Source organism: Phoenix dactylifera, chromosome 9 (genome assembly GCF_051530095.1).
Source record: "Phoenix dactylifera cultivar Ajwa chromosome 9, Ajwa_hap1_PhDact_Kaust_v1.1, whole genome shotgun sequence".
Lineage (NCBI taxonomy): Eukaryota > Viridiplantae > Streptophyta > Magnoliopsida > Arecales > Arecaceae > Phoenix > Phoenix dactylifera.
The window spans coordinates 6,375,009-6,396,033 of record NC_143198.1 but is presented as its reverse complement, the minus strand read 5'-3'; the positions used below and the strand labels follow the sequence as shown (position 1 = coordinate 6,396,033).

The following is a 21,025-nucleotide window of genomic DNA, read 5'->3' as shown; positions in this document are numbered from 1 at the left end:
TGCTAGAGGAAGGTTTGCCTAACTCGGCAGGAGTTTTTATTTTAATCCAATGGGGATCGGGTCCTCAAGCTCCTGCCCTCTCCCTCCTGCCTCCTCCAACACTCTCTTCCCCTCCCGATCCAGCCAAATTCTGCAAACAGGCCTTTAGAGGACTCTTGATATACTGGGATTCTTTTAGAGCTAGGGCCCTCTTGGAGATCATACGATTCCTTGAATTTTATTCATGCATGGATAGAATTAAAGTCATTATACGAGAAACTTCCTCTCAAAAAGTTTGCGTTAAAAAAGTCAATCAAGTACACGTGTATCCACTTGCAGCTATCTATGACCCATCTGAACTCTCCACTTCTGCAAGCTTCATGCCACTCATTAATGTGACGAGCTTGCATGGTTGCTAAATGGAGAAAATTATGCAGCCGGCATCTTACATCCTGATTTTCCATTCACCAATGGAAAAGTCATACATCAGCAATGTAACATTTTTGCATGAGATTTGAGTTGCAGAAGGTGCACCGATATTAATTTTTGAAGAACATACAACCCTAGTATCTGAATAAGGGTCTCTTCAATCTTTGCCTGGCAATATCAACAAGAAATAGAAGAAAGGAAAGGCATCCTTACTTAAAAATGGAAGCAGCTACCTGTCTGAAAAGAAATATAGAACTTCACATGGCTAAGAAATTGCTTGACTCCGAAAAAAGTCGTCTAAATTACAAAATTTTCATGCCCCAGATGAGCTTTTGATCGCCCACACGGAGCTTCCGGCTTTTGCAGTGAACTGAATCTCCCAAAAAATACCATACTCCAACCCACCCAACCAACATTACCTTCATCGCATGACAAAAAGCCAACCATCAGGCTGCCATAACACTCTAGAGAGGCAGCCATCCTAAAAATACAAATGCCTTCAACATATTTGATTATACAGTGCATTAACTTCACATGCATCGAAGTTGTCAATCCCACTGACCAGCTTTCCTAAGGTTACACAGCAAGATTAGCCAATGAGCTCTGCAGGTTTCTTGCAATGCAGATTTGAGCAGTAGGAGATGTTGGAACATCACTCGTTGCCGCTTGGTCTCTTTTCTAGCAAGGATGCTAAAAATGCTGAACAAAGTTTGGTGAGGGGTGGAAGAACATGAGATGACCCACTGAATATGGTCTCCCAAGGTCTTTCTGATGGGACAAAAGGGATTTCTGGAATCTGTTCTTTCTTCAAACTGATGTCAGGAAGCTCCCCATAGATTGATGCATATCCAAACCGCACTACGGCAGGGGAAATAGAATGTGAGTAAATACCTTATTTCCAATTTTTCATATAACTGGATTTTATGTATACAAATACCAAACTGAAATGGCTTTCAGGGGAAAGCAGATTAGATTGGCCAATTACAGAGCCACTAAATGAAGGATGGGAAACTTTCGCAAGCTTATAAATACCATTTAAGCTCTGCAAATATTAAGCTAGAGAATATATTGGCGACGCTGCTAGCAAAGATATAATAATGCAAGTCTCACCTGCTTCCTCAGGTGGTGCTTGACTTTTCTGAGCATTTCTCCTAATCTGATTTTCTTCACTGCTATGTGGATCAAAGATGACATATTCATGATCACCATTTATGTATAGCAGCAATGAAGTGTCTTTTCCCTCTTTACATTTAGTATCGTGGAAAGATGGATTGGGAGGTAGAAAAGTGAGGCCACCTCTCTTTGCCTGAATTGGGAACAGCAGCCAAATTAACAATTTCTGAAGTTGCTATAGAATTCAAAGTTCTATCATGGGATTAAAGAGAAAAAGGGACTAAAACAAATGGTACCAGTGTAAGTTGGCCAAAGTCAACATTTAGAAGAGGAAAACTATGCAAGGCCACACATTAAAGATATATAAAATTGGATCCCTGACTAGCTATATATGCACTAACCCAAACCTGTGATTGAATGTTGCTGCAAGCCAGTTTCACAGCTTCAGCTTCAATTATGTATCTTATTCATCAATGATATACTTCTTTGAAGACACAGATGCTAAGAGAATTTGTTGTCATATACTAGATGGTAACAGTGAATTTAGTAATAGACCCATACACTAGCTGGTAACCGTACCTTCTGTACCGACCATGTGGCCAACGGAACTGGATTCTCTACATCAAATAATAATATTACTCCATCTCCATCCCTTGTAGTAGTATCATCTAGTGAAATATGATTGGCCAGGACAGCAAATTGAGATCCATCCGCCGTACAGCTTACATCTGTACAAAAATAGTGTGAAATTCTACAGAGAAGACAGGCTATAAATATGATAACTTGATATGAAATGACCCATATTCATGATTCATGCAAAAGAAACAACAAATTAGTCCAGGTAGACTTGTACAATTACAATAAATAAAGTCCATACCTTGTGCAAAAAGCTTGTATGACCAATACATTGACAGATTTGATGTGCTCCAAACAGATAGCTGTGGTTTTGATCCCTTCGACGATGATACTAGATATTCTGACTTCCCAATGAATGAAAGTCTTGTGATTGGCTACAAAACAAAAAGATCTAAATATCATTTTCTGGATTTGTTTGAGCAACTATTTATTGTAAACACAAGCCAGATATGCTGAGGATCACCGAGAGTGTATCTCCAATTATGGCCACAAGAATATTTGAATCAGGGTCCCACAGTGTAACAACAGTCCCTGCTGCAACAGCTAGAACAGATCCATCAGCAGAAAAGGCAGCAGCGGTCATAGGTTTCTTCCTGCATGTTACAAATATAGAATTTACTTGCAACCTTGATCACTACATGGTGGCTCAAATTTTTCACTCACAGGACACAAACATGAACAAGAGAATTTTGGTTCACAGAAGTGTTATAAGATGGAGACCATGATCAACAGTGTGGGATCTCAATCTAGAATAGCAACTCCACATGTTTGCGTGCATGCACATAGAGATATACATATTTGTGCGTATGCTTGTATGGATGGAAAAAGGGGACTTTACACCCACTGCAAACTTCAATGTTAATGAGAGAAAAATGAAAATCTAAAATGCTGGACATCAGGTATAAAATTCTAAATGCCTATATACAAAAATCATAAGTTTTGAAGACTCATATCCTATCAATCAAGTCACCCCATGATCAACACACTACTTCGTACTATTAAGATTTTGTATTTGGGAGGATTTGAATCATATGCAAGACACTTCCAAAACAGATGATCTTCTGCGCATTAGCATTTTAGACCTTGTAGATCACATGTGTGTGCGTGCAACTGTAAATCTACATTTGGCTCATATAGATTTACACGTGTAGATCACATGTGTGCGTGCAATGCCCATTTCTCCAAGCCAGCGACAAAGCATACATGCAATCCAAACAATGAAGCGTAAGCAGAAATTTCGCTTGCATAAGGCCGAGACAGCTGTTGACGGCTTGCACAATCTTCATGGACCCATTCCTCACCACCAATCCCTTAGTAATGTGAAAAGAGAACACTAACAACATAAGGAGGGCTCTCAAATGAAGAGCAACCGCATGCGCATGAACCGATATTACCTGATTATATCTATGCGAGGCCACCACCATAAAAGGGGGATCTCTTGCATCAAATACAATTAGAATATTGGTTCAATGTCGGGGTCATCATGCCTGACTACTAAACACTGGTCAAGGATTGGTGACCCAACACCTTGATGCCCCCGAGGGACCACATGTTATTGCCACTAATTTATGATACTTTTTCGAGTTTAAATATTATATTTCGAGCAACATTGCATCTAGTGTCTTGCGATTACTAGTCCCCATCCTGCTACTTAATAGTGCCCATTCCCTTGGTCTCTATCACCACGGTTAGCAATGCCCATCCTAAAAGTTTGCAATCCAAGTTCCCATAGTTAGCAGAGACCAAGCCTGTGATCAGCAATCCAAGTCCCCGCAGTTATCAATCCCTATCCTCATAGTTAGCAATGCACATCCCTGTAGTTAGCACTTCAAGTCCCCACAATTAGCAGTGTCCATCCCGCGGTCAGCAGTCCAAGCCCAAACAATTTAGCAGTGCCCATCTCCACAATTCAGGTCTCCACCCCACAATTAGCAGTCCAATTCCCACAGTTAGCAATCCAATTCCCTGCAACTTAGCAATGTCCCCATCCCCACAATTAGTGGTGCCCATCCACATTAGTAGTCCAAGTCCCCATAGTTCAAAGTGTCCATCCCTAAAGTTAGAAGAAAAAGTCCCCACAACTAGCGACTTCCATCCTACTATTGACAGTGCCCATCTCTGTAGTTAGCAGCCCAAGTCCATATAGTTAGTAGTGCTCATCCACACACTTAGCAGTTCGAGTCCCACAGTTAGTAATGCCCATTCCCATAGTTAGCAGTCCAAGTCCCAGCAATTAGCAGTACCCATCTCCATAGTTAGTGGTCCAACTCTCATCAATTAGCAGTACTCATCTCCATAGTTAGCAGTCCAACTCCCCTCAGTTTAGCAGTGCTCATCCGCGCAATTGGAATCCACAGTAACTAATGCCCATCCCCATGGTCCGAATCCACATTCCTGCAGTTTAGCAGTGCCCATCCATGCAGTTGAGGTCACCATCCCCGCAATTAACAGTGCTAATCCCCATAGTTAGCAGTCCAAGCCCCCGTAACTAGCAGCCCAAGTCCCGGCAATGAGCAGTGACCATCCCCTATAGTTAGCAGTCCAAGTCCCCGCCCCTCTCCCTCTCTCCCTCCCTTTCTCTCTCTCTCCCTCCCTCTCTCTCTCTCTCTTCCTCTCTCTCTCCTCCTCCCTCGCCGGTTTTTCTTAGCCGGTACGCGCCGGAACAGCACAGCATGGCACCATCCCGTGGGTGCCAGTTCCGGTACTATGGACCGTGATTGAACTTCTTTAGTGTGATAGAACATTTGCAATCATGCATCAACCCCTCAGATCACCAAAAGACTCTGGCGAGCAGACCTTGCGACTTCTATTATCAGCCATTTTGGTGATTATTTATGCGAACCCTTCATTTGTGATTCTGTCTTTAAAGTTCAAATACATCCCAACTCATCCTATGGCCTCAACAACTTGGCCACTCCTTGTCCTGTTCTACCCAAAGATTGTTGCTATGCTACATCTCCTGCACTCTCCATTTCCCTCCAGAAAATCCATTATACATTGCATGCACTTCTTCACAACAAACTCTTCCTGCACGATTCACAGTCAGTTTTACCACTGCTAAAGATGCTACAGCAAGCCATTCAATCTGTAAAGACATGCAAGTATCTTGAGCTTAAACCTCACATTTTTTCCATTATTGTTTATATGAAGCTGTGTGGAATACATGAACATGGTTGTATGTACATGCACCACATAATATCATTCCTCGATCATTGGCTATGAATCCTTGTAATTTTATTTATTTGTCTTACTTTCCTAATTGAAATAAAGTTATTGCTCCAACAGTGGGCCCTAAAGTTTCATCTCACTTCAGTTCAGACTCTTCCTAGGTAGTTTATCAATTCATTATTATATGGGTAGAATGAATGCCCAATGACTCCAATCTCCATTATTGAGGAATAAAACCCTATTGATTATAACAATTCATGAATTTCTCTATAATTTCCACTAGTTTTGCAAACTTCTTTTAGTCTCCATGGCACTTCTGCATGCACTGACCCATCTATAAATGAAAGTAGTGTTTTCTTTCGCATTCTTCAGCCATAGGCTATTTCATTTAAGTTGACAGGCCATTCAGTCTGTATCTGCCCTTCCAAGTACTCGTCAATAGCCCCCCTATCTTTGGCTTATTGACGATGAGCTCCAAACTTTTTGCCTCTGGTCCAATTCATGATTTTTCCTATGGGATGGTTGCCTACATTTGTCCAGAATACCAACTGCAGCAATATAGAAGGACAACTGAGACTAAAAATAAAGGATGATTGAAAAGTCTGTATCCAGATGTCGAAAATAAAAGACCCATAACTTTTCAAGTATAGATGCTCCTCAGATATATGCTGCCTGTGCAAATTAGGACCTAGTCTTAATCTATCTTGTAGTTTTGTAACAGATTGTACATCAGATCCAGAAATAGATCTTTGATCAAATTTCCCAAATACATATGTCTACATTAAGCCTCAATTTAAGAACTCAGAATCATGTTTTCAGATAAATAATATTAGTATGCATACAAGCATGCATGTGCAACCATGCGCAAAAAGGTGTCACACAGGCATATATAAATGAAAAGTGATTTCTCCATTATTTTCATCCATGGATCTTCCCCCTTGTGTCTTCACCAGTCAGAATCAGGGAAAATATCAACAAATCAATGGGTGAATGATGTTTATCAGTCTGATTTAAAAGTTACTTGGTTTCTTGAATCGGATTAATGTGCATAATTCTGCCATGTCAAAAGAGATAATAAAAAGTAAAACAGATAAACTAATGATTAATGAACTGAATGTGATCAATCATCATATCAAATCCCGTGAAAGGAAAGCAATACTTGTATGAACCAATAGATTGGCATCTCCAACCAGATTTCTGAAGCATTTGATCTGTATCTTCGGTGTAAGAACTATGAACCCAGACCTACAAAATAGAAACTAAATAGTAAGGTCATATGTATCAAGAAAGAGAAAACCAAGAAACAGGTAAAAACAAAGGTTACCTTAAAGTCACCACCAAAAGAAGAGCTCACAGCCATGTCATGGCCAGGACGAAATGCAAGAGCAGAAATTCCAGCATCACTATATGAAAAAGAAAGAACAAATTAAAAGAATATTTCATATCACAGTCAAAAGGCTTTTAACAGCAGAGAGCATTATCAATGATCATAGGCACTTCAAAATTATAAGATTCCATATGCTTGTTGTCTCCAAATTACATGATTTTTAGTATGTAAGCACTTTAGAGATAATAGATCGCATTCAACAGCACAGATCATTGGTGTCCAACCCTCATGATCCAATTTAACCTGACTGGACCCAACTAGTAACCCGGTCAACCAGATCCTAGCCTCTTTCTATAGAGTGAGAGAGAGAGAGAGGAATATGCTGAATAGATTGTCTATCAAGTCTATTGACCAAAGTATCCTTTTATAAAAAAAATATATTTTATAAATCATGTTAACAATAGCAATTTTGGTAAATATCTAGAGCAATCTGTTTTACTCTTATCTTTCTATTTGAGAAGTATGCAAATTATTACTGTTCTACATTACTGATTCCCTCAACTAATTTTCAATTTTAAATGGTTTGGGAGTACTCTAACCAATCCACACAAACCACATCCCAACATTTTCTCTCAAAATTTTCTTTTCTATTATTATTTCTAGAATTAGAGCTATCTCCCCAGATAAATTCAAATTAAAATGTTTGAGAATACTCTCTCTCCAATCTACCAAGCTCATATACAGAAGTTGCACATACATTGAACATGATAGGCTGTTGTCATATATGCATAAATAGTTGGACTGCATGGAAAACATGAAATTTTTTGCAAAAAATTTAACAATTCAAAATGAATGATGATCCATCCAAAGTAAAGATTCAATCATTAATAAGATCTAGACTATAAAAAGCCTAGAAACCACACATCATGTGTTTTGGTAGTCTTTAACCCAGGCATCGAATGGGGAAAATATAAATAGTTGTCATAACATAATATTGCGTTTTGTTGTGATCTAATCATCAAAATCCATTGAATTCAAACCTGCCCATGTTCCAAGACACATAAATCATGATCAATGAAGTGGATCTTCAATTTATTTGCCCTATCATATACTTTGGCATTCTAGCAATTTTGGCATTGCTCATTTTTGTGCTCATCTAGTGTGTCGGTTAAAGATCTCAAAAACTAATGATTTTTTACTTAATTTTAAAAGATGTAGATCAAACTCGATGGTGTGGATTTTCAACTTGTGTGGCTTGTCATGGTTTTTGGAACCATTAAATCTTTTGTCAAAAATTCAAATGTTGTGCATTCTATACATTTCTCTAGAATAAATGGTGAAGTATAGCAATAATCTAATAAACCAATCTTCTCCGTATACTACAGATATGTCAACATATCATCTATCATCGACAGAAATGCATTTTATACATATACAACCTCCTCATGCAAAAGAAGAGCATGATCTTATGTGCTAAATTTGTAAACAGCAAGGTACAAGGTCTCCCAGGAAATAAAGCATGTACATTATAATTTACCATTATGCAAATATCACTAAATGCCTGAAGATCATGAATCAAAAAGGATTTTTTATGTTGCAATCATAATATACACCAAGGTTCGCTGAATTGATACTAGAGAGAGTACCGACCGGTGACCGGTTCGACACGGTGTGGATCCAAACCGTACCATTCCAAAGAGTACAAACATAGAAAGAGCCAAAAGGGAGGGGGAGGGGGAGAGGGAGGAGAGAGAGGAAGAGAGAGAGGGAGGGGGAGAGAGAGAGGGAGGGAGGAAGGGAGGGAGAGAGGCTGAGAGTTAGAAAGAAGGCTTGAAAGTCCTCATCGATGGGGGTTGCCCCTGTTTTGTTTCAAAACAATGGATGCCCTAATTTTTTTTGTAAATGTCGAATTGAAATTAGCAAACCATTTTCCGACTTTCTTCTTAGCAAAGTCGGCAAACCGTTTGCCGATTTCAATTCGAAATTTACAAAAAAAAAAAAATTAGGGCACCCCCTCTTTCGTTCGAAATAGGGGCAACCCCCTGTTTCAACAAGGGGGAAGAGAGGCAGGGAGGGAGAGAAGCGAGAGGGACTGAGAGAGAGGGCATGAAAGCCCTTGTCATCCATTGGGAGGGGGGGGGGGGGGGGGGGGGGCGGCGAGGAGAGCTTTGCGGGGTAGGGTTTCAACAACAGAGTAATAGAGCTTTTCAGGAGAGGGAGGAGGGGGAAGTTCCAAACCGAATATAAGAAGTAAACTGTGTCGGTAACCGACCGATCCAATTCGGCACGGTTCAGAAAACCTTGCTACCAACGCAAGGATATGTATTGAACTTCTACACTATAATTCTTATGGATAAAGGTGTATTTGCATGAAGAGTTGAATTAAAAAACAACTGTTTGAAATGTCAAGTTAGGATGGAAGAAAATCCAAATTAATTTTGCCCTTTTCTCAAAAACTAATGCTGAAATTTTTTGTTAGTGAAGATGTACCCTAAAACCAAATTATTATTGTTTGGACTACTCAGATCCCCTTCTAAATTGGAAGTCCCTTTTTGGAAGGCAATCATAGATAAGATAATGCTGTCTAAGACTAATCTTCACTTTGCCATAAATTTAAGAGGAATTTTGAATTGGCTAGTTACCTTTCTTGATGACTCCAAACAAATGTAATGCATTAGGTGTTTCCAATGAATATTGGGAGCGCTTTTTGCACTTCATATGGTGTCCAACTTGGTAGTACAGGAAAAAGACGCTTAAGAGATTTGTTCCCTGTGGAATGTTATGGACCTTTTAGGGTCGCAGGCAATTTTTTCCTTCTTATAGAAAGTTTAAACATCTTAGCTTCATTACATACAAAACAATCCAAAAATACGTCTTTTAAATTTTCTAAAGATATAAAGTGTTTATAGGACAAATGCACTTATTCCCAATGGAGCATGAATGAGATATCTCAGTACAACAACCTTAAAATTTTAAGAGCAGCTGACTATAATTAAAAGATCAGCATTTAAGCACATATATAAAGATATCAGGAATTCGAGACTCTTAGTAGTGAAGATTCTGCAATTGCATTAACCTGTGAGGCTCATATATAACAGTTGATAGAGAGTATTCTCCCATCCGAGACCCATGCTTCCAAAATTTTAGACTTACAAGACCCCCTAATCTTTCTTCAGGAAGCTTAACATCAACTGTGCCCATCACAAAGCCATCAGTGGAAAGAGATATCAAAGCCACATATATCTGCAACCATTAGAAGTAGGGAATGCGATCACAATTTAGATCATATCACAAGAATTTTTAGCTAAAAACAAAAAGATTTTGGCATAATTTACTAGAAGGCAACAACACCTTCTACTCAGTATTTAACCAGATAGCATCAACAATATATGCTGAGTCAAAATCGCACATAATATAGCAGAAAATTATCATTATGATCGATGACCACATAATATCAGTATAAAAAAAACTCATGTCACTTCCCTTCAAGAGATTGCTTCGTAAGGCATTTTGTTCTATAAGTTACAATTTATTATCTCAAAAAAGTTACAATTAATTTTCTGTGATTGGAATAAATGGAAATATCTATCCAATTTTTATGTTATTTTGTCTGAAACTCTGGATAGTTAAATTGACATCTAACAAACTTCTCTACATGTATGGTGCATTCTTATATCTTATTAAATAGGCCTTGCTAGTCACTTTTGACAGATAAATAAACAGAAAAACATGAACAATGATGACTAATCATTGGTACATACCATGGTAGCCAATATTTGTAATTTATGGGGAAAGTATACCAATTGGGATACACTTCAGTCCTTTGTGAAATGCATTCTCAGCAAAACATGTTGAACGAAAAACTATCTGGCAATCAGAAAAGTACCAGTTTTACTTCTTCATCTTTATCGTGACAATACAAGCAATAATATTTATCTTCAGTTGACTCACATATAGATGTGATTTCAATGGTTGTACATGCTGGAGTGTCCAATATGCTGAAACTTCGGACCTTTAGCCTACTAGGAGGCAACTTTGATTTTAGTCACAAACAGCCAAAAAATTGCTGATTTTTCATTTTGACAAATACATGTGGTGCAGGCATTTAGAAAATCAAGTACAGTTCAATTCAAGACTCTGATTTGTGAAAATAACTTGCAATTTCTGGTACCAGCAAATATTTTAATCAGGTCTGTCATTTATCATATTTATGTTGTGTGAATTGGTCACTACCACGAGAATCTACCAAGATGACCTCATGTATGACTACAAGAACCACATAAGAAACCATCGCAGCTTCAAATAGCTTCAAGAGCCAGGTGAAGATCATAAAAATCAAGAAGTGCCTGAAGCGTATGATGAAACCCTTTCTCTTTTTTTTAAATTGTTAGTAAAATCTTTATAACTTCTAGAAGCAAAGACTTTTAGCTTTTAAAAAAAAATGAAAACAAAGCATGGGTTGTTTGCAAATGCCATCACCAAAATCGATCTTCATGCTGTATTTCACTATATTGTAGAGAAACAAAAGCAGATAAACAAGAACAATACCAACAAGCCCACAACTTTTGGTTTGTTGTCCTCCAGTATCAGAGTCTAATGAGTTAATATTGAAGCTCTTTGCAATTGTCTTAAATTATTATTGCTCATTTTTAACTCAGCTTGATGCTTTTCAGAATTCACCGAATATATATACTGAAGGTTCATGAGGGATATCAAACATTATAGAGAAGATCAAAAGCATTTCTTGGGCATGATCTTTTCCGATCGCATTTGTTTGTAAAACCAATAATGTTGATGTTTTTAATAGAACATGGCATGCATCTCTTAATTTCCTACAGCATTGTGTTTAGATTTCATTCTCCAGCTTATAATATATGATTCAAAGATAAAGGCAGTTCCCAGTAATAAACTTTACCTGATTCTAAACTCTTCCAAGTTTAGTCAAATCTTGAACAGATCACCCAGTTTGCTAGAACTTAAGTTGCATAACCAATAAGGAAGGTCTCCCTTCCAATAAATGATGTTCTAGGTTTCACAGCAGGCCCTTTAATTGCTCATGACTAGATGGAGAATCAGTTATAGAAAGCACCCAAACTTGTAATATTTGAACTACAATCTCACCAACATGTAAATTAGGTAAGGATTAAAGCATTAGCTCCAAAATACAGAAGTGCATTAGACCCTTTCTTCTGTTGTATCTTAAAAAATCCTGGTGGCAATGCAATATTCTGGGATGAAAAACACTTAATTTGCTAAACCTGTAAAATATGGTTCCTTCACAAATCACAATATTCTAAAATTCAAACAGTTATAATAATAATAACAATAATAATAATCCTTCTAATGCTAAGGGAGTAACGACATGTTAGTTTCTTCCCAAAATATCAACAAGTTGTTTTCCCAGAAGACTACTTTCAAATGATAATTATCAGAACTTCTAGGCTTCTAAGCCCTCCACTCCTGCAGAATGTGGCAGCCAACCAGCATAGCCCACCCACAGGGGGGGGAGAAATGGCACATTTCACGTTCTCTATCTTGTCCAGTGAGAACAAATGAAAAGAAAACAGGAAAGAATAAGGAAAGAGGCAGAAGAAGCCAAATTGTGCAAAACAGAAACACTGGGGAAAAATCAAACAGGATAGAATAAATTTAGTGCCTTACTGTGACATCATCAGCAGGCTGAAAATTCTTTTCACATACTTGCACCTGGAAAAGATCAACAATGATTCCATCAGTTCTCAAAATTATATGTACAGAAGATGAAATATAAAAGAATCAATCCTCTGATGACACAAAGCTGAATCTGCTCTTGGACTAGACAGCTTACCTCGGAAACCTCAAGGTTGTCATATAAGCTGAAGAACTGCACACAATAATCTTTCGTTGGTAGGGCAACTAACCCAGCAGCATGATCATAGGCAAACTCACTTCCTAAGCCTTTATATCCATCTGGAAATGAGAAAGGTAGCTGAAAACAGACCATGTAAGCTTATATTAATAAGTACTAAAATCCCAACAGCAAGTGTTAGACCAAAAAAAAAAAAAACCCAAAAGAAGAAGTCTATAAGTAATAAACTGAGTCTCGTGGCACTTATAATCCACTAACATTGAATCCGACATAAAATATAATATGGCAAGTTGAGTAGTATAAAGAGATATGACAAACCTTAATTCCTGCAATAGACTTTTTAATCTCCATTGTTGGCATTTTTAATAGATGTATTTGATTATCTGCACAAGATATCTGAAATAACAATTTCAGTTAAAACCAGTCATCCTAAGAAGATGCCAAAATGCAACACATATACAAAAGAAAATGCAACAGAGTACAAAACCAAAATGCATGGAAGAAGAGCAGAAACAAACTTCTATACATCAAGTGATCAGATTTCCATAAAACCTTTTCAATACAAGAATTACAGAGAAGGAAGGGGGGGGGGGGGGGGGGGAGTGCCTAAGAAGCAAAAGGACTTAAAGATTTTTAGTGTGCAGTTTTCTTAAAGAGCTTGTAGCTAAGTAGAACGGGTTTTGGTAACAGCAGCCAAGTAATTGACAGGAATTTTCATGCAGCTAAGGAAAATAACAACCACCATAACCGTTCCTAGCCGTAGTGCACCTTTGCTCTGCTAGTACAAAACCATTAAACAGTCCTGGTTTTACAGAGGCTAAGGAATTGCCAGGAATTTTATTACTGTTAAGTCCTATCAGCGCAACCATCTAATGTCTGATAGTTGATTATTTTGCGGATTGATGATGAGACCAGAATGAAGCAAAGGTTTAACTGAGGATTAATATAAAAGCATAGTTATCAAAACCAGATTGGCCTTGCCAGACAGACAGGGAAGCCAAAGAAGCAGACCAAGGGCTGATCCAACTCCTTAAAAAGATTGGATTTCGAAAACCAGAGATAACCATTAATCCAGCCAAAAAAAAATTTCGGTTTGAAACTGGAGACCAAGCCAGTTGGTTCCTAAAGGACCAGCCAGATTTTAAACCATCTCTAGATGACATTTTTACCCCCTCATTGCAGTCTAAGGTTATAAAGGAAATTTGGTATAATTAAAAAATAAAACCAAACTATAAATCCCTGATTCTCCCTAATTTTCTGATCTCTTTTGTCTCCCTGTTTCTCTCTCAGTCCCAAATTCATCCCCCTATCTAGCAGTCTGGCTTTCAAATGATGCAGCCAGTAGCAGTGTGGAACACAACATTGTCAACATGGCCCCTTCACCTCAGTCCCTAAGGCGCACATATTGGTTGTGCTGATGACTGATGATAAGTCACTTCCAAAAGAAGGTTGACTTTTAAGCATCTTTTCTAAAATTAGCAGCTTAAATACTAAATATCCTGTTTGCTATCTATGTACTTTAAACTGAGTTATCACGCACCTTGTTGCTTGTTTTCTGGTTGTTCATAATTTGATACTCGACTCAACTCAACATATTATCATAATTTGACAATTTGTAGATTCCACTAGTATACCTGAAATTTGAGCATAGTTCGTAGGGAAGTATTGTTATTTGGCATGTCATGCTATACTAAACAAGGCTCTTAATTAAGTGTGGAAGTGTATACATAAAGTTTCTTATTTTCTTTTTTTTTCTTATTTGTTCAGAACTTTCAACTTATTTTTATTAAACTTTGTGCATTCTTTTTATTTTTAAATATTTCTAAATACCAACTGCAAATGAACCGAAATATGCACCCACATACCTCATATGCACTATGTTGTACCTTAACCACCTATATACTACAGACGCTTTTTTAAAAGCTTGATTACGTATAAGATTCTTCGAAAGGGGAAAAAATACTGATTCTTGGGCAGGCACAAAATAAATCATTTCAAAAGGCACTTCTATATTTTCTTAAATAGTTTTGTTACCTTTACTCGCTTGATTTACTAAAACATATCTAACAGAAGTATGAAATTCTTATGAAAACTTAGTGATGCATCATGCACATTACCATTCCAAATGCTTTTGCAATATCAATTGTCATTATTTTCCTTTTCTTATCATTCATAATTTTTACGGATGTGTTTCACAATTATAGTATCTGAGAGCAAGGAATGCCGTACCGGCCCGTACCGGCCGGTACGGGCTGGTACGTACCGGTCCGGTCCTTGACCGGTACCGGAAACAGATGAAAACCGGTATTTTCCGGTTTTCATCTGCGAACCGGCCGGTACGGAGCCAGTACCGGCTGGTACCGAGCCCGTACCGCTCGGTACCGGCCTCGTACCGGTGCAAACCGGTACGGTTTTAATTTTTTTTCGGAACCACAGCGCTTCGCGCGTGGTTTTAAGGAAGAAGTGGCCCACTGGCCACTTCTTTATAAAAAAAAAAAAAAAAGCTGTGGCTCGCGGTACCGGCCGGTACGGTACCGGTCCGGACCGGTACGTACCGGTCCGGCCGGCCACCGGTACGACGGACCTTGTCTGAGAGTTTGACATAGACAATCCCGTTACTTATAAATCATCATGAAAGGAATTGTTTCAAAACTCTTACTTTAGAATATTAGAACTTTGTCCAAGTTTCCATGTTTTTCTCGTCTAATATCTTTTTTTCTATAGTTTTCAATTTATTTATATTTTTAATATGTCTCCGGTTCGACCAGCTGACCCGAAGCTTGAACCAGTGACCCAGTGACTCAGCCATTGGCCAAGTGAATGCCAGGTTCAGTTCTGATAAGTATGTATAAAAATAATAGAATGGTTGCATGATTTAGGCCACTCACAAAAGTTGTGGCATTCTGATGTTAATGTGCTTGTTCATGTCAATTCTTCTCTGTAGCATAGAAGGACTATTAACTGCATGTTTCTCAGTTAAATCAAATGCAGGCTTTAAAATGTGAACTAACAGCTTGAGATAGGTACACTTTTTAGAAGGAGACAATAATAAAATATAATATAGCATAACATTGTATTATGTTTAAAAAAGGCGATGACTGTTTCATTTGTCCTATAATATAATCATCAAAATGGAAGCAGTATAGATTTAGAATATCCAGCTAGATAGATATGAAAAGCATGTCCTTGATGAAGCATGAAGACATTTCCATTTCCATTTCCATTCAAAGACAATTCGCAAATTTTAAGTGGCAATCTCTGTTTATTTTCTGTATCCAGAACCTAGCAAACCTAGCCCTTGTGAGTTCAACTTAAGTTTTCATACGGTTCAAGCAGATCCTGCCATTTGGACCCATTACAGAAATCATGGGGCTCAGATCTATTACAGAACTGGCCCATCCCAAAGCATTAAGGAGAATGTAGCATCCACCTTACAACTAGACTGCAAGTCAAACATTAATATTTGCAATGCTCGATCCTACACAAGTTCTAGTTCCCGACTAGGAATAGCAATAGGTGGGGTACCTGCAAAATTTACCCTATGTGTACCTGAACCCATCCCAAATCTGATTAAAAATTTGTCCAAAAATTCCAAGCCCGTCCCATCAAAAACAGGGTAAATCCGTCGGCTACCCGAACCCGTCCAATTAATCTTTATTCGAATTGGGTTATTCAAGGTAAGTCGGGTACCGATCCGGAATTACAAAAAGTTAAAAAAGGAAGGGAGAGTAGAGGGAAAGACTTTTACATAATGACCTGAACATAACTAATATCAAGTAAAAAACAATAATATAACTAATAATACATCAGACTAAAATCAATAATACATGGAAAAGGTTAGATATCCTTGGGATTTGGGATTCAAGTCCCCTCACCCCTCTCTTGTATATATATTTTTATATAATCAAGTTCAGATAGCAGGTATCCGAGGGTCAAATCCCGAACCTGTTTCAAACCCCAATGGGTTTTAATTTTAAATCCAAACCCTATAAGGTTTTACTAAACGGATCCTACTAGGGTTCGGGATGGCTCGAATATCCAAAAAAACCCACCCGGCTGCCATCCCTATTCCTAAATAGCAACCATGAAGAAAATTGGTTTACTGTGTGCTTGAGAGAACTAACACTCTCAAAATTCCCCTAGATCGATCTCTTTCGATGGACCTACAACAGATCATGCAGGTATTAAGATTGTCAAGTTGCTCCAAGATGTACGGCAGTCTAACCGCATAGCTCCATAACTCACTATTTTGCATGCCCATAAAGGAGGACCCTAGTAAGAACTCGAGGTCCAGCTGCAAACAATTGGTGAATTACCAATTTGATCCCAGCACTAAACACCAAAAGCCCAGGCCAATATCCAAGTAACAGAAGCCTCCAAAAATGTGGTAACCTCGCTCAATCAAACAAAACAGCAAACATGTTGTGGTCAAAATCAAGCACCAGTACATGGGACATGACATAGAACCATAGATTCAAGCAATGCAATAAGACTATACAAGGAAAAATGATGTCAAAGGAGTAGAGGAGTAAAAGCATCAAAAATCAAGTGGTGCAGCTGTGAAATCTTCGGAGAAGATTCTAGGAAGTACAGATTCCATCCATTTTGCTGGAGGAGGTAATATCTTTCTGAGACCAATGTTGCAATGTTTCATGTGTTGCAGCTAGTATTAAGCTAGCATGCAAGAGTCTAAAAGCCTACGGGAGGGAAAAAAGTGCTTCCTTGTCCTCCTGGCAGCATAACCTGAACTTAAAATTAAAAGGAGGAAAAGTAACATGACATCTTGAAACATAGCTTCACCGAGTAAAGCAACAAATATAGCCATATCATTCATGAACAGAAAACCATCATGTAAATAAGTGATAATATTCAAGTTATGCTATTTTTAAGTAGGGAAAAGCTGTCTTACACAAGAAAGAGAAGGATCTGGAGAATCTGTAAAGTATAACAGTGGGGATCCTAGACGGGGCTTATACTTCCTCTTTCCTGTGTCAAGCTGCCAAATCACAAGAACTCCTTCCTTCGCACCTGATTAAATTCAATCAAGAATCAATGGAAACAATGATACATGGAAAAAGTAAATGCCTGGAAAAATCATGAAAAAGAAAATGTCATCTTTAATAGGTGACCGAACGATCACCCTCGATCAACTGCACTATGGGCTAATACCACACAAAAAAGGAACATAAAATGTTAACACTTCAAATAGTAAACTTAAATTGTAAATTCTCAATCATTAGAAAATTCATCATGATGAAGCATGTAATACCTGAGTACAAATAAGCTCCATCAGAGGAGAAGAAGAGAAATTTAATTTCACTTGAATGCCAATGCCACGTTGCGCAAGAGTCTGCATCATCATCACCCCTCACCCCAGGTCTTTCTTCCTCATTAGTAGTCCTTCCTTTACCAGTTGCTTGTAAATTTTCTGAGAATTTTCTCTTTCCAAAACCTCTCCATATCAAAATTCTCCCTGTTACATCACCTCCAGCCACCATTCTTTCATATGGATGAAAGGCAAGAGTACTCAACTTTTTCGTGTGATACAGCTTGATCTTTTTTATTTCATCACACTTACAATCTTTTCCAGGAACCTTCCATATATGAAGTTTTCGTTTGTTAGGAATACCTATGTATTCTCCAGATTTACTCACAGATATGAACACCGGGTTGAGGGTCTGTAGATATAAAATCCCATATTAGGCGACATAAGGCAACCGATTATCAGATAACTGAAGTTACGAAACAGCATAAGTTTAGCATGCTAAAGGCAGACATAAGGGCTGCAACATTAAATGGTTAATATATATTTTTGACTGTATTAAATTGCAACTAGATGCAGCATATTAATACCAAATTTGTAATACAATGGATCTAAAGATCAATATGTACATTTCCATTAGGAATTGCAAAATAGAAACAGCGGAGCAGGCATAATACAAATTATATATCACAATGAATTCCAAGTGACAGCATGAGAAAATTATAAGCAAAAAATACTTTAATCTATGATTGCTATTCATTCACACCTCGGCTAACAATCCTTTGACACGATGTGAGTTGGTTAAATTGTATATCTGAATCTGTCCGCGCAATGCTTTATGTTGATCAGCTGGTTTGTTTATATCTTCAACCGAGAGATATGCAAAAAGAGTGGACATCTTGTCATTGCTCCCAACTGGATTTCTTGATACGTTTGGGATTACCTGAAGGAAAATGATAAATAACATGGCTCAAGTTCAAATGAATCATGATCACTATCTTATAGCACATAAAAAAAAACATAGCTGTGTTATAAAAAGATAATAAGTAGAAATACAATGAGGAAAAACTGTTTAATAACTTGCATGCAATAGAAGAGACGTGTTTGCAAAGATGTTCATGAATTATGCATATATATTCAGTCGACAGAAATATTTAGTCATCAAAAGCATTGCGTTGGACCGTTATTTGATCTGGGACAACTGTAAACTCAAATAAGAGCCATCTCATAAGTAAGAAAAGCAATTCCACAATACAAATATCACCTCCTAAGGGAAGCATCCACATTGGACATACTTCTAGAACAAAGAAGGTCCAAAATATTATCATAAATATAATTAACATGGTACGTCGTACTATACCGAACCAGGCAGTACAGAATGTAATGTACCATACTGGTTCGGTACCGGTATATGATACGAAGGACGTACCGACAGTCGATATGCTAAATCGGCCCCATGCTGTATCATACCATATCGATACAGTGATAGCATGGCACCGGTACGGAGCCCAATATCGAGACGACATATCTTGATAATCAGTAGTATTGGTCTGTTCTTCTAATCTGTCAAAACTCACGACACCCTTAATGTGAGCTTTCTAATCATTTCTATCATATGTCATCCATTCTTTCTTCATATTATCCACTCCCTTTTAGGGCCCTTCCAGACAGTAAGAATCCCCTAAATTACCATGGCCCCTGGCTTTCATGCATATCATCTGGAACGATCAAATTGGTACCTCTAGGCTGGTCCTAAGCTACCTCTTTCCTACAGTTACATAAATCCATTAATTTTACTTTCAAGAAATGTACAAGCCTCATTCTTTTGCTCCAAAAACACCCGAGCACAATTTTGGTCTTCTCTTTTTTCCATCTCCCACGTTCATAAGCCAATTACATGACAAATCAATATCATATGTCCATTTACCCCTTTTAAACTCTATCAGCAGCATCCTCGTCCACCCTGTTCTTTTATATGGCTGCCTCTATATAATGCAAACGGTCATTAACAAGTACTGTTCAAGGGGAAGCTGATTGTCCTTTATTATTACTATACAAGCAGGAAGAAATTTATTAAAAAATGATTGTTGATTAGTAAGGAAAATGAGTATTTCAGCTAGAAACTTATTAACCTCGACAAGTATTTCTTTTACCGAGAGAGAGAGAGAGAGAGAGAGAGAGAGCGTCAATCCTCTTATCCAGAAGATAAAAGGGCACAGATAACGCCAAAAGTATTCACTCAGAACCTTCTCAAATATTACATGAAAACGTTCTTGTCTTCGATTTCACGAGTCACATTTGACCTAATACTGGAACAAAAAGTTAATTTACATTTAGTTTACGCAGCAATTGCATGCTAAACTGCATGCTATACAAGCTAACAATTTTTTAAGCAACAGGAAGGAATAAAAAGGGAGTTAGTGGAATCCACTTACCATAGAGAAGATTGGAAGCCCGACCTTCACCTTCTTTACCAACTCCGGCACCGAGAAATCCCAATAACAGATAATTCCATCCAACGACGAGGTCCAGCAGTAGCTCACAAACTTACTCGCGGCAACGGCCACCGGAATAACCACGATGGACGTGACGCGGTCCGCGTGGCCCTCCAGTTCCGTTATCTGAGACACCAAGACGCCATTTTTTTCACCACCCGCATCTGACCCTCCCAAAAAACACAAACAGGTAGGAAAAACAGAGCGAACGGGGTTACCAGCATGCCTGTGGAGGTGCTGAAGACCGAGACGGTTCGGCCCGTACAGACCAACAGCTTCTTCCCATCGTGGGAGAAGGCCGGAGGAGAGGAGACGAAGCTCTGGCCGCCTGTGATCATGGCCTTGCTCAAGAGACGGGAATTAAGGTTCTTGTTTCTTTCTTCGTCTCTGAGTTTGGGACCTTTGATGGCGCGATGACTTGGGTAGAGACGGCAGTTTAGTGAAATGAGGAGGGGCGGATGAAGATTGGATTTTTAGGGTTTTTGGTCGGTTTGGTGTGAGAACAAGTTTGCGCCGGGCCACCTTCCGCCGTAGCACTGCGGTTTAGTAATTTTATTTTTTTTTGATAAAGTGGTATACTAATATTGAAAAATTCTTGAAATCTTTACTTCTCTAAGATTAGAAAAATGTTAAACTAACAATGATCTTCGCAAAATTCCTCGAAAAATCAGTGACCACACACCTCAGTTTAATTTTTGCAGTTGTTGGATTGGTGTTAGTTTAGTATTAATATTCAAGTTGTTATGGGTATTATAAAACCCTAAGAG

The 21,025-nt window shown here is 38.2% G+C and overlaps 1 protein-coding gene across 1 annotated transcript; it reads right to left on the bottom strand.

Moving 5' to 3' along the window:
* Positions 1 to 670: 670 nt before the first annotated feature.
* LOC103721350 (Transducin/WD40 repeat-like superfamily protein) lies at positions 671 to 20,806 on the bottom strand. Its single transcript, XM_039131940.3, has 16 exons — positions 20,477 to 20,806; positions 20,199 to 20,384; positions 18,530 to 18,706; positions 17,770 to 18,178; positions 17,410 to 17,528; positions 12,819 to 12,896; positions 12,480 to 12,620; positions 12,314 to 12,358; positions 9,729 to 9,895; positions 6,650 to 6,728; positions 6,485 to 6,570; positions 2,621 to 2,750; positions 2,399 to 2,531; positions 2,101 to 2,249; positions 1,519 to 1,714; positions 671 to 1,266 (listed from the first exon to the last, which is right to left on the bottom strand). Exons 1-16 carry the CDS (start codon positions 20,594 to 20,596, stop codon positions 1,061 to 1,063), a joined length of 2,421 nt encoding a protein of 806 aa, XP_038987868.2. The 5' UTR covers positions 20,597 to 20,806; the 3' UTR covers positions 671 to 1,060.
* Between the last annotated feature and the right edge of the window lie 219 nt (positions 20,807 to 21,025).